Source organism: Muntiacus reevesi, chromosome 3, assembly GCF_963930625.1.
Source record: "Muntiacus reevesi chromosome 3, mMunRee1.1, whole genome shotgun sequence".
NCBI lineage: Eukaryota > Metazoa > Chordata > Mammalia > Artiodactyla > Cervidae > Muntiacus > Muntiacus reevesi.
Genome location: NC_089251.1, coordinates 149,528,352 through 149,542,629, shown reverse-complemented (window position 1 = coordinate 149,542,629; position 14,278 = coordinate 149,528,352). Strand labels below are relative to the sequence as shown.

General features: G+C 37.0%; 1 protein-coding gene across 2 annotated transcripts in view; it reads right to left on the bottom strand.

Annotated features, from left to right (window-relative positions):
• RFTN2 (raftlin family member 2) overlaps nucleotides 1-14,278 on the bottom strand; it is a 67,064-nt gene that overhangs the window by 44,592 nt on the left and 8,194 nt on the right. For both annotated transcript variants that reach the window (XM_065930893.1, XM_065930892.1), the window contains exons 3-5: nucleotides 7,362-7,545; nucleotides 5,699-5,813; nucleotides 1,500-1,776 (exon numbers count right to left, since the gene is read on the bottom strand). In XM_065930893.1, coding sequence (XP_065786965.1) covers nucleotides 1,500-1,776; nucleotides 5,699-5,813; nucleotides 7,362-7,545 — 576 coding nt within the window. The remainder of the gene's footprint in view (nucleotides 1-1,499; nucleotides 1,777-5,698; nucleotides 5,814-7,361; nucleotides 7,546-14,278) is intronic.

Sequence of the window (14,278 nt, the reverse complement as noted above, 5' to 3'; positions counted from 1 at the left end):
GCACCTAAAGTTAAGAACCAAGCCCTGGCATAGAACAGTTATCAGGGTTTTAAAATAAACTAAATAGAAGGCAGAATCTAAAGATTGATAATTAATTTAAAAGATGAGGAACAGACATTTGATCTAATCAAAATCAGGATGGGAATGAGCAGGAGTTTAAAAGTAGCCATGGATACCAGGTGGCGCTAGAGGTAAAGAACCCTCCTGCCAATGCAAGAGATGCAAGAGACTTGGGTTCAATCCCTGGGTTAGGAAGAGCCCCTGAAGGAGGGCATGGCAACCCACTCCAGTATTCTTGTCTGGAGAGTCCCATGGACAGAGAAGCCTGATGGGTTATAGTCCATAGGGTCGCAAAGAATCGGAATTAGCATGCAGCACACATGTGGACAGAATATAATAGGTAGCTCTCTGACCATAATTTCAACACTTGTTCACTCTTACATTCCTAAATTTTTCATACTGCAGGAAAATCAGGGTGGTAGTCAGCTAAAGAACTGGTTTAAAAAAAGTGGAACGGTGTTGGTGGTGGTGAGGTGGTGAGATGATTAGTTGGGAAATGCTCTTGGTTCTTTCTTAAGGAGGTCATGCTGACTATGGTCCAATGAGTGTCTGTCATGCACAAATACTGAGCAATCTCACAACCCAGAAAGCTGATACCACCAGTGCATGTGGCCTCAGCACCAAGACTGATCAAAGGATAAGTTAATAGCAGCTAACTTAATAAAGAGTCTATTCTGTGCCAGGCAGAATAAGCACTTTTGTAGACATCTCATTTCTATTTATCACAGCAACACCTTTCTATAAAGACACTGAGGCAGTCTGACTGTAAACTCCTAATTCTAATGTTTATACAGTTTTTGATTTTCTTTATTAGTGCTTTTTAAAACATGCCCATAAAAATATCAGAAAACTTAGAACAGTCCAAAATACTCTCAGTTTCTTGGGAAGACTCGCTAGCTGCAAAGAAGAATAAAACTATTGTTTGAAGTTATGTAAGGATGCAGGCACTATTGTTACATTAATTGTTTCACCATGATGTGTATTCTCATATTCTAATTGGTGATTAAAGGAAGACAATTAACTTCAAAGGTGAAAACCATCCGTGAAATGGGAAAGGCCAAAACTAAAATTCTCACAGACTCTTTTTAGGGAAAAACATAAATCAGAACAGCTTTCTTTACAGAATCACTTTTTTGGTACACATGCACAGTCTCCATTTTACAGAGGTGTTGGCTCATGACTAAATGGAACCCAATTTTTAACACAAAGTTTCATTACGTGGATGGTGTATGACCATGCCAGGGATAACTTTGGAAAATTGCCCTACCTTACATCCATCTGTAATAATGAAAAAAAAATCAAGACAAGTTTATACAAGTTTATTCATTAGGCTTTAGAGATATAATTTGTCTCAAATTTGTTAAAAACCCTTCAAGACATATTTTTGCTAGATCTAAACGAATATAGATCCTATTTCTACTCTTCTTGTCTATTATTACCTTCTTTTCTTGATCTAGAGAAACTGGGGCTGCCATCTCGTTCCATTTGACAATGTCCGCTTTCATGATGTAGTTCTTCCTCGACTCCACTTTCAGATGACTGCCCACTTAATGTTCCTTCACTCCAGTTTTTACAGTTTTCCTCTGGACTGTGTCTCACATGCAGTGTTGATTCAATGTCTCCATCGTGGTCGGTTCCATTGCAGAATTTAAGTGATGGGGAGTGCTGTGATATGAATCCAACAAATCTCATTCCTCTTTTAGCAGCTACATTAACCTGAGGTTTAAAAAGAGATGGTAGAACAAAATGTAAACTTCATTTACATTGATTACTTTATCAATTCATCTTTAGGCTTATTAAGGAAATCCATTAGGAAAGGAGTAAATTGACCAGTAACTAAAGGCCTATTCATAAACAAACTAATGACCTCTAACACAGCACCAAGCCTAAGACAATGTCACACTATTATTCTGACTTCTTCAAACAGAATTAATACACTTTAGAAATTATGAAAACAAGAATTGTATTTTCTCCAAAAGGTTATTATTTGGGAAGAACTAATAATTCTATAGCATGATTTTTGCAGCCCTGTTAACAATGGTTTCTGCAGTTGAAGTAAAATATAAAACTATTCTAAGAAATGCTCAGAAATAACATTACCAAATACATCTTAATTAATAAAGAGACATTAATTTAAAAGCAGAAAACATGCAGCTTTGTTTGCTTGATGTAGGTAAAGAAAAATGTTAAAAGACATTCTTGACAAATGTGTATGTGTATACATAAGCCAAACTCATTCTCCCACTCTGATCTGCTCATATCTTGAAGCTATTGTGTCCTTTCTGGGCCAAATACACATAATTAGATTCAATCTTGTCGGTTACTGAGTAGGGTTCAGAAACACATGACGATGCCAGTGAAACCATTTGAGAGCCTAACAGTGACTATTTTCACACTTGGCACTTTTCTTTCTCTGCTTTTGCATCATTTCTTTGATCTCTTTGTGTCCTGTCTTCCTCCTGTGTTTAACACAATTCTTCTGAGGGTAGGCACTATCTTACTCATTTTCATGTTGCAATGTTTTGTACCTACAGGTGCTCTATAAGTATTTGTTACATACGTTAAAATGAAGAAATAGCAACATCTTTTATATTGGCACTGCTTTAAATGTTTTAAATTTACTTGGAAGGGGAAGAAAGAGTTATGATGTAGATTGCAAGTTCAAACATCTATAGTCAGAAATGAAAGGGAATGAAAAAAGCCAGTAAGCAGAGTGGTGAGGGACTTCTCTGGTGGTCCAGTGGCTAAGACTCCGTGCTCACAGTGCAGGGTGCCCAAGTTCAATCCCTGCTCAGGGAACTAGATCCCACATGCACAACTAAGAGTTTGCATGCTACAACTAAAGATTCTGCATGCCACAGCTAAGACCACGTGTGTGTTCCAAGTCGCTTCAGTTGTGACAAACTCTTCGCAACCCTATGGACTGCAGCCTGCCAGAGTCCTCTGTCCATGAGTTTCTCCAGGCAAGAATACTGCAGTGGGTTGCTATGCCCTCCTCCAGGGGATCGTCTAGACCCAGATATCGAGCCTGTGTCTCCTATGGCTCTAGCATTGCAGGCGGATTCTTTACTGCTGAGCCACTGGGGAAGCCCAACTAAGACCCGTGCAGCCGCATAAATAAATATTTTTTTAAAAAAGAAGCAGCAGCAGGGTGAAATCAGGCAGCAATATCCACTTAAAGGGGCCGACTGTAACTTAGCTCTGGCTGAAGAGGAGGGAATTCTGAGCCAGGCAGAGGGTGTGGGTATATGGAGCTAGGACAAACACTGCTGACACAGTATCATTTACTCCTATAAATGAACACATTAAGATTGTAGCACTGCAAGAAGCCTAAAAAATAACCATAAATTGTTCTTTATATCAGGACTCTTGGGAGAGGAGAGGAGATGTGGTAAGAAGACAGGTCAAAGTGCTTTTTCTAGGTCTTATTTGGTGATTTGCATGAAATGGTGCAGAAGGCTTTCTCTATTACTAAAAAGTTTTGTCTGGAAAAGTTTGGTTATCTCATGGAATATTACTGTCTTTTCCATTTTTAATTTGGAAGACTGATGTTTTTAATGTTTTTTATTTAGAAATCTTAGGGAAAACATTTGTAAATCTAAATTTAAAAAAGAGCAAACATTGACATAATATTAAAATAACATCTAGCTGTTCAATAGTCGACTCTTTATATAAGGCATTTGTTCAAAAATAGTATTTGGCACTTATCTATTGCTCTTGTTCATACACGGGGCAATGTTCAAACATTTCACATGCTATGTTTCCTGAAGCTGTTCTCTTCATAAAATAACCCCATTACTCTAATTGCTGAAATAACAGGACTTTCCTGTTTAAACAGATCTTTAACTTTGTTCAGGAAGTCAAATGCAAAACAAGGACTCTCATGATGATCTATTAAGACTAAATTAGCAGTTTCATTTTTGTTTCTAGAGTGAATTTATTCCCATAAAAAAATATTTCCCAGAATAGCAGTAGTAAATAGTGTGAGTACCTTGTTTATAAAAATCTAGTTTTGAAAACTGTTTCTAAAAAACCTTACTGAATGGTGACTTTATATCTAAATGGGAAATACTTAGCTGCTATAACTGGCAAAACACAAGCCACAGATAGTCTTACTCACACGGCCATTTAAAGCTTGGGAACAATACAATAGAAACAGTGAACAAATTTCACAGTTTCTTATTTGACAGGAAATGCCTTAGGTTTTTGGCTGTATTCATTTAAATAAAGCTAAACCTTACACATATGTCAATGCAACTAAAGTTAAAAAAATCCAAACTTTAGCCATCAAATCCTGTCAACTTCAAATATTATGAATGTACAATTTTTTCAATCAATATACATTTAGTGTTTAATTTTTCATTTAAGGTTTATTAAGTTCTATTGAATAGATTTTTTTCTCTCAACAGCCAATGTACTTGTCATGTTCAATGCCCATAAAGTATTCTATCTTATTGATAGACCATTGCCTCCTTCTCAGTTTTCCAGTTGTTGAGAATTTGGCCCCTGTTCACTGTTGATTAAGGTATCTTTGTATAAACATGACTTTTCCCTTTTCAGTTAATTTCTTGGAATAGATTCCTAAAAAGAAAAATAAAAGAAGATTTATGATTTTTATTACCAAATTGATATTCACTGTACTAATTTATTCCAATGATAATTGCACTGTATATGAATATCTTAAAGGTCTTTACAGCACTGAATTTAATATTTTCAATTTAATTTCTCAGTTCATACTGGTGAGGTATTACTTCTCAGTTTTTACTTACATTAAAAATTATTAGTTAGGTTGAACCCTTTGCGAAATGTTTTTTCATTATTTGTGTTTCGTTTTGTACTTTCTATGGATTGTTGGTCCATTCAAGACTGAATGTACTTTCATGCTTTTCTGTTCATTTCCTATATACTCTAAAAATGAAGCTTCCGTAAGGCACATTTCTTGACCATTTCTCTGGATTCTTTTTTTCCTAGTATATAATTATATATTCAAACTCAAATTCCACAACCTACTTTTATAATTAAATATGTCCAGTCTTTTGGGCTTCCCTTGTAGCTCAGCTGGTAAAGAATCCACCTGTACTTTCTATGGATTGTTGGTCCATTCAAGACTGAATGTACTTTCATGCTTTTCTGTTCATTTCCTATATACTCTAAAAATGAAGCTTCCGTAAGGCACATTTCTTGACCATTTCTCTGGATTCTTTTTTTCCTAGTATATAATTATATATTCAAACTCAAATTCCACAACCTACTTTTATAATTAAATATGTCCAGTCTTTCATTTTCTTTTGGATTTTTTGAACTTGAAAAACTTACCTCTTTAGTTTATGTGAAATGTGTGGAGTCTATTTTCTACTGATCGATTGCCCATTTTACCCAGCACCATTTACTAAGTAATGGTTATTCCTCCATTTTATTTATCAGGTTTGTTATGAAACTTTTTATATATGTAGTAATTTATTTCTGGCATTTCCATTCTGTTTCACTGGCCTCTATTTCTGTTTTTAATTCTACAATTTGGTAATGTGCTTCAATTTGTTTTAAAGTCTAGAAGACAAAGTCACCTATCATTTCCCTGTTCTTTTTAAAGCAGGAAAGGAAACTGATGAAGAAATATAAAAAACATGTATTTTAGTACCTTTTCTATCAGTTCTTTTGTTACGTCATTTGTTTGTGTCTCATAAGTTAGAGGACATTCCTCAATCACAAGCCTTGGGCATCTTTGTCCACTGGGTGCTGTTGAATGCTTCGTGCTGTAACAGAGAATATGTTTATGATTGGAAGCCAATTGCTAATTTTCAGCTAATAAGTTCATATGAAAATGAGTGAGCTACTCACAAATAAGGTCAAGGTACTCCTTTTTCTTTGTTATTTCAACTTATGGTTGTCTTCTTATGTAAAATTATCAGAAAAAACATAATTTCTATTTAGATTTCCTTGGTTAAAATCTCTAAGAATTTAATTTCTAATTTAACATGAAAGAAAAACTACATGTCCGTTGTTTTGATAAGTTATGAAAAATGATTTTAGATCACAGCTATACCTCATTATTGTGCAAAAGCAATCCTTTTTAAGTGCAGATAAATATTGTCCTATCTTTTTCTTCTTTTCTCACCTTCTCCCCTTGAATATTCTTAGCCATGGCAGGGCACTGCTAAATCTATTTGAAGTAATGCAAAAAGAGAAAAACAACTTATCCATGGTTTGTAAGATTTGTAGTTAGGACATAAAGTGTTGCTACTGTGTGGTAAGTGGCCTCTTTACCTAGTAATGCTTGAACTAGTAAAGACCTGATGTGGTGCCCTGTCATGGAGAAAGCTGGTTGTATACATGTCCTCTCAGAATGTCCAAGTGGGCAGTTAGTTATTCAGTAGCAGACAGGGTTCCTAAAAGCACATTGGGAATTTTTTTTAAATCCTTTTCTTTCCCCCCAATCTTTCTGTTTTCTCTCTTTCCCTCTTATTTCATTTTCCCTTCTCTGCTTAGTCTTTTCACAGTTAAAGTGATTATTAGTCCATCACTGTAAAGAGAAAACACAATTCTACCCTCCTCTTTGAGATGATTTTGATACAGTTGAAGAGTTGTGTAACAAATATTTAATGTGTGTACCAAAGACATTGGTTTGGTTACTTTTACTTTTCCACCTGTAAGGAACAACAGTATTTTGAATACTATCAAATGTACAAGCTAGGTTAGGAAAAACATTTGTGGTATTGTCTGGAAAAGCAGCTATTATAATTTAAAAAGCTAAAAAAAATCTAAAAAGGATGACTTTTACCTCCTATTTTTTGGAAAAAGCTGGTAAGAGATCTATCCAGTTTATGAGAACTTAGCATGTAGGCCTTTTTGCTGTAGAAGTTTTGGAAGTTAGTTTCTGTGGCCACTGTTAGTAAAACTACATCAGACATTTCAGAAAAATTGCTCAGTGAAAGGGGATTTGTTCAGTCAGCTCTTTCAGCCCAGTGATTGGAGGGAGCTGTTACTCCCTCATCTGGTGAAGTTGCTACAGGAGTGTTCCCGCTCTTCTTGAGTCTATTTTCCTTTTCTTCTGTTCACTGACATCCTTACCAAGGACCTGTTTGTCTGCAAGGGGCTCAATCCTGAGAAGTTTTAAGGAAGGAGATTGACGTTTTCTTCTCCCAATCCAAGTTCAACTGTTGGAAAATGTGCCTTTAAGCCAAAACCCCTAATTATCCTTTATTCTCCATCACTGTGTTCAAACTTTCTTTTCTTTTAGCCAAAGAAAACTTTCTCTCTTAACAGCTTCTCAGTATGACAGTTTTCTCGAGCACCAGCCTTACCTTAATTTCAAGCGCGACAGCACCACCCTGTATAGGTAACTTGCAGGCAAGTGTTTTTGCTGCCCCACAGGTTGTATAACAGGATGAATAGCTCCAACAATATATCCTTTAAGATAGTAGTCTTCCACTTTTGCTACTATATCAAGAATGGAGTTTATCTTGATGACTTCTGGGTTTGGTGAAGCTGAAATATCAAATGCAAAGAGACATTTGCACGTTCATAAAGTTGAACTATACATTAATTCTATGCGTGATAATACTAGTGAATAGAAAACACACTCATTCATATGACTTAATCTCAAATAAAGTTACACTAACAGGGATTACATATTTTCTAAATTAATTCCAGAAAAAAAGCAAAAGGAATCTTAAAAGTTGGCAGATATATAGTATTATCAATATGTCTTAAAGTGGAAATACAATACCTTGTGTGTGTGTGTGTATATATATATATATATATATGTATATTTCAATTTCAATTAAGGCAATTTTATATTTTAGGATTTCATTTGAGTGACTATATTTTCATTAATAGATATAGAAGACATATATAAGAGAAAGAGTATTAAGTTTAGAAGCCAATTGTTTTTATGATTTTGGACAAGATGAGACGTAAAATTTCTTAAGAGTGATATTCATGCAAATCTAAAGATTAAAAATGGGAGAAATGATATTTGTTAAGCAATGCTTTCTTATTTCCAATTATACTTCAAAAACATCATGTTTTAAGTTTCTCTGGGAAACTAAAAATATGATTTCTTATGGCACTTACATAAACATTTGAGTAAAGAAATTGAAAAAGGTACCCAGAATTTCTTTTTAATAAGCAGAAATTCTAAATACAAAGGAAATTTAAATGCAAAATTTGGTAAGGAGTTGAACCATCCCTTTGAAGCAGGACAAATCTGTAGAAACTATATAATAGTACAATCTGTATAGTTTTCAGTAAAAGGAAAAGGGTGTGTTATATGGGAAATAAATATTCTAGCAGTATTAATTTTAAAAACAACTTCTTTTTCTGTAACATTATTTCTCACTTTCTGGAAAACCACCAAGAATTAATAGCTATAAATAGAGCTGTAATTTGGTTATCTCTTGAGCAACAAAACATGAGATTAACCCCAGGTGTGGGCAGCGCTGGCTGCTGGCCTCTGTCAGTGTGGTCAGCGCGTCCAGCAAAGGGCTGCTGCCCACTGCCCAGACAGAGGAAGTAGGGTAGGCAGCAGACAAGGAAGAAGGGTCAGAGGAAATCCCCACCGCCTCTCACATTCAAATCCACGTGATGGGACAGAAACACACCACTTGGGTTCATGTGGGTTCATGCAACTTTTCAAATAAAAATAAAGCACTCCAAGAAAAGTTATATAAACCATGATGAATCCATTTACTCAAATGTTCATCCTTTTTTGGATTTAAACTAATCTATATACAATATATTTTCATCATTATGAATAGGAATAAAAACAGAGAGTGATCCTGGGCTTGGAAGAAACAGCTGGATTTCATTGCAAAATGACCCTGCCTGCTTGTGTGGCAATCACTCTGTGATTCATTTGGTTTTACTTTTTTAGTATTTAACTACCAACCCTGATTTCCAAACAAAGGAACTAAGAAACTATAAAAGAGAATAAACTGTTAAGACTAAGGAATGAAACGTAGCCTACACTTATTTTTAGACGTCTATACTAATCCTATACAGCTATAAAGAAAATTTCAGTCTTTTAATGGATCTCACTGCTTATTGTAGAAAATGGAAATACTCAGCATAATACAGAAGAATCTTCAGAGTCTGGCCTCTATCTACTAACTCAGCCTTCAGTCGTGTCGTTCTTTTTTGTGTATGTCTCGCTTTGGCAGGACTGAATTACTGGTGTTCCTGAGCCAGGCACACTATTTCATGCCTACAGACCTTCGCTTCCTTTCCTGGTCCTCAAGCTGAGTTAATCACTCCTTCCTCTGTGCTGTGCATCATACTAGTTCCCTTACCAAACTATATTATAGTTACTTGTCTATATATCTGGCTCTGCTGTTTGACTGAGAATTCCTTACGGGCATAAAGCCAGAATCACTTACCATGAGTAGAAAGTTACATACCAATAAACGCAACAAAAAGAAAACACTTATCAGATTCTAGCAGGAGACTTATTTGCCAAAGACTGAGTCACACAGCCCTCCTCTATCTTTGTCAAAAGGGAGAATTAGCCATCTAACTCTAAACTGATTAGACGGCTTAAAAAGAACTGAAAAGAGCACACATAGCTTTCTGGTTATGAGATTCAATGCTAGTTAACTCTGTGTGTGTACAACTTAAAGGCATCTTATGTTTAGTGCTAAGTCTTTTGGTAGAGGCTTGGAGCCCCTACTTGGATAAAAGTAGCAAGGAAAGAGTGACAGCCTGCAAGGGGGCAGAGGACATCAGAGGGAATAAAATGAATTATAAAACTAGATTAAAGAACTATAAAAACTTTACAGTCTGAGGTCACTTAGAAGAATTTCTGCACTTCATTGGCCCACTTGATAATGACAATGAAGTCATTCCCCCCGTTCTGTTGTTTCAGAAGACTGTTTCAAAGGCAGACTTTGCAGCACATTAAATGCAATCACGGAGACGGTGACTATAACAGAATGACATCTCTTTGCTGCTCAAAGAGATTTCCATTCAGGGGAGAATGTATTTCTGAGGAACACCCTGTTCTCTGGTGATGTCAGAGAAGTTTTGTGACAATGGAACAAATCCAGCTTTTCTGGTCTAATCTACATCCTCTTGCACTCTCAGTGAAGTAAGGTTATTGTCTTGAGTTCAATGCCAAAAAATGTTAATGCACAAAACACAAACACACAGAGAGAAATTTTGGGAGGAATTACAAACTGAGAAGTCCAAGAAAGCCACAAACGGGGTAAAGGAAAGTTGTACATCAATACTTATAAGCATATCTTAGCATAAGTTTTTGTAAACATCATATCACTTTGGGCCCAGTGCTTTACATTAATTATTCAACTGTCTCAAATGTCCATGTTCTTCTAATTGGAGGTCTGTGTGTCTTTTGATAAATCGCACTCAGCATAGACATGGCAATTACCGTAAATGCTTAAAATATGCTTATTAAAGGACCAGCTGTATGAAAAATTGGTTGTAACATTAACATATTCAATGAACAGAGCTCCAGGGTGCTCATGGAGCAACAGTTTAGAAAACAGATTCTATGGGGAATTCCCTGGTGGCCCAGTGGTTAGGACTCTGCACTTTGACTGCTGAGGGTTGGCAAGGTACTTTGCAACCATGTGCCTCAGTTTCCTCATCTGTGAGGTGAGAATAATAGTAGTCTCTATAGGGTTGTTCGAATTGAATAAATTTATATTTATAAATTTATATTTGTTCCTAGAAAGTATCTGGCATGTAGCTAGCATGCGCTATACAACTGTTGGCTGCTCTGCTACATAAAGTCCTCTCCCGCAGAAAGAGGGGCAGCACACTTCTCACTGTTAGCGTTAGGATCGGGAAGCAAATCACCTGGGCTCAAATTATGCCATGTACTAGATCTGGAATCAGTTACTTTGCCTCTCTGAGATGGGGACAAATTAACTTCACAGAGTTGCTTTGATAGTAACTATAAAACATGAGCCCAGGGCCTGGTACAAAATAAACACACAGACATCAGAGATGTGTCTCTCTGTTGGTGGCCCAGCTCAGAAAATATGGTTTTGAATGGAAGCTGTCCTCAGAGACAAGTCATTGTTGGTTTAAAAAAAATCTCCAGGAAGAAGTTTATTGTAGTGATCTGGATTTATTTCAAAAGCCCAGCCTGGCTCCCTATCTGTAGAATTCTAGATCAGAGGCCTTTAACTCACACTCTAGACCTCAAATCCCTAACTCACCCTGTAGATTAGGTGTCCCCAGCTCACTATCCAGACCAGGGTCCCTAACTCACACCAATCTACTCCATGGAGTCCCAGACTCAAATGTCCAAAGGTACCACCTTGATAAAACAAAGAAAGGGGCTGTGCTGGGGAGGGACCTGGGGAGACTTAACACCTCATCTGAGGGTGCAGCAGCCCTGGTCCAGTAGTTGCCATGTGGCGTGTGGGCCCAGTGTCACCGAATCTTCTTAGTGGAGACTTAGTGGAGGATGGTGGTGAGAAGAGGGCTGGATTCACTCTGTTGGCAGACTGTCTTTCTTATCTGACATTGTGACTTACCTTAAACATGCCAGTGTCATTCAAGAAAAGTAAACCCAAGGAAGGAAAAGCAAGGAAAAGAGAAATAAATCTGGACTTTTTGTTGAGAATATCCCTTCATGTAATCCCCTCTATTATTAATAATGCTTTAAACTGTGCTGAAAAGAGACTGGCAACCTAATTCAACTTAGAGATGTGAGGAAGGGTGAGCTGCGCCCACAGAGTGAGGTATTTTCATCAGCGCTCACTAGAGTGGATAATTACGTCTCTGTGATAGTCAAGCCTTTGATTTGATCTCCTTACACTGGGGCGGTAATATCAGAGACTCTATTACTTTAAAACACAGGAAATTAGGGGGGAGGTGTGGTTGTTTTGGCTAGAACGGAACAGCACAGGCAGTCAGCAGCAGCTGTGAGCCATCTTGCTCTTAGCTCCCCAACCACCAAGAGCTCCTTCTCAGTTCCTCGGGAGAAGGAACAAATGGCGGTGTTGACAGCATTAATGGGTGGGGTTGGTTGCTATTCAATCAATGCTACATGATTTGTAAAAGCTTTAATTTACCTTACAAGGCCATTGTGAAGGAAAGTATTTTGCAGTTGCTTTGAAAACTATCCACATGCAGTGTGGATTTTTTTCTGATTAAAATGTAAACATATAGAAGGTTAAGTAACGTTCTGTCATTTTTCCTCATAGTTTCTGAAATAAAATATCAGTACAGTATACTTTTTTATGGTCCTTTGCTTAAAAACTTCAGAGATAAAGATCAAATTTTAAAAACACAAAAAGTCACATTCTTTTAGTATAAAGATAATAACTTGTTCAATACCAAAATCTTTGCTCTGATGATGTAACTCTATGAAAAAAGTCCAAGACATATAAATGTGTTTTTTTGTGAAGATTGGTATGTATTTTTGATATATTTATGAAACATTGTTTCCTCAGATAAAAATATGATGTGCAAACACTGGCAAGTAATTTTACCATATTTTCAAAAGGAAACAGACTGTCAAACTCCATATTATATTTTAGCAGTTATAGTAAAAAATAACAAGTAACATATACAAAGATATTTTGTGCCAGGCGCTATGTGAAGTGCTTTACATGCCTAGTCTTAATAAGTCCTTACAAAAACCCCATAAGGTAGATATTATCATTATTATCAGATGAAGAAACTCAGGAAGAGAGAGGTTTGATAACTTGCCCAGATTGTTAGTGAGTGGTAAGGCTGTGCCCCTGCAAGTGGGAAAGATTGAAGGCAGGAGAAGGGGTGACAGAGGATGAGATGGTTGGATGACATCATTGACTCAATGGACACAGGTTCGAGCAAACTCCAGGAAATAGTGAAGGGCAGGGAAGCCTGGTGTGCTGCAGTCCATGGGGTCGCAAAGAGTCCGACTGAGCAGCCGAACAACAACAACAACAAAGGCTGTGACTGAACCAGACAGAGTGACTCCATGGAATTCTTCAGGCAAGAATATTGGAGTGGGTTGCCATACCCTCCAGATATTCTTCCCGATCCAGGGATCAAACCTGTGTCTCTTACGTCTCCTGCATTGGCAGGCAGATTCTTTACCACTAGCGCCACCTGGGAAGCCCTTTTAGCACCTACAGGAAAGTAAAACTTCATTTGCAATTTTGTTAATTCAGAATTTGTGAAAATTCAGACATGAGCTGCACTAAAGCTTTTGATTTCTATAAATTGTTAAGCAATTTAATGTATGGATATTAAAAAGAGTATCTGGTTTACGCTACTTGTCAAAATGTTTTGTTACTTAGAAATATAAACTACTATATAAGGAACATCCAAATTACATAGCTTTTTGTTTTCAGTAAAAGTTGCCATCTTTGTAGTCACTCATTAATATATTTAATTGAAGTAATACAGTTGTAGTTTTGAAATACACCCCAACTCGAGGAACTGCATAGTTCATTATTATAGGCGGCTGTGCGAAAGATCACATCATGACCACTTAAAATTCTTGCAGTCTGTGTTCCACTGCTGCCTCCCTCATGTGATACACTCCACCTATTCTGTTTGCAGTTCCCAAACCATGAAATATTCTCTTGTTTCTGAGTCTGTTCATCTTGTCTTTCAACCTTGTTTGCCTTACTCCCTTACTTCCTACTTAGCTTTTTTTTTTTAACCATTAAAAAAAATCTAACGCAACATACAAAAAGCATAAAACATGCTTAAAAGTGCCAACATTTGGTAATGCCATTCATTCAAAAATCAGAAAATGACAGGCACTCCAGAAGCCTACCATTCCGCCTTTCCCAATCACAATCCCTCTCTCCCAATCTGTGCTAACTTGACTTTTTCTTTTACTTTGACTTTTATGGTCCTCAATTCCTTGCTCTTCTTCTTAGCTGACTATGCAAGAATGGCGGTGCTCATGGTAAAGAACCTGCCTGCCAATGCAGAAGACATAAGAAACATGGATTTGATCCCTGGGTCGGGGAGAAGGGCACGGCAACCCACTCCAGTATTCTTGCCTGGAGAATTTCATGGACAGAGGAGCCTGGTGGGCTATGGTCCACAGGGCTGCAAAGAGTCAGACACGACTGAAGCGACTTAGTGTGCATGCATGCAAGAATGTAAATAAACACTACAGTTCAGATTTCCCAATTTTTGGAGCTTTATGTAAATGGAACCATACAATACGTGCTTTTGGGTTTGTTTTCTCTCACTGAACATTAAGCTCGTGAGATCTATCTGGTCCAGCCTGTGTAGTCATCATTTG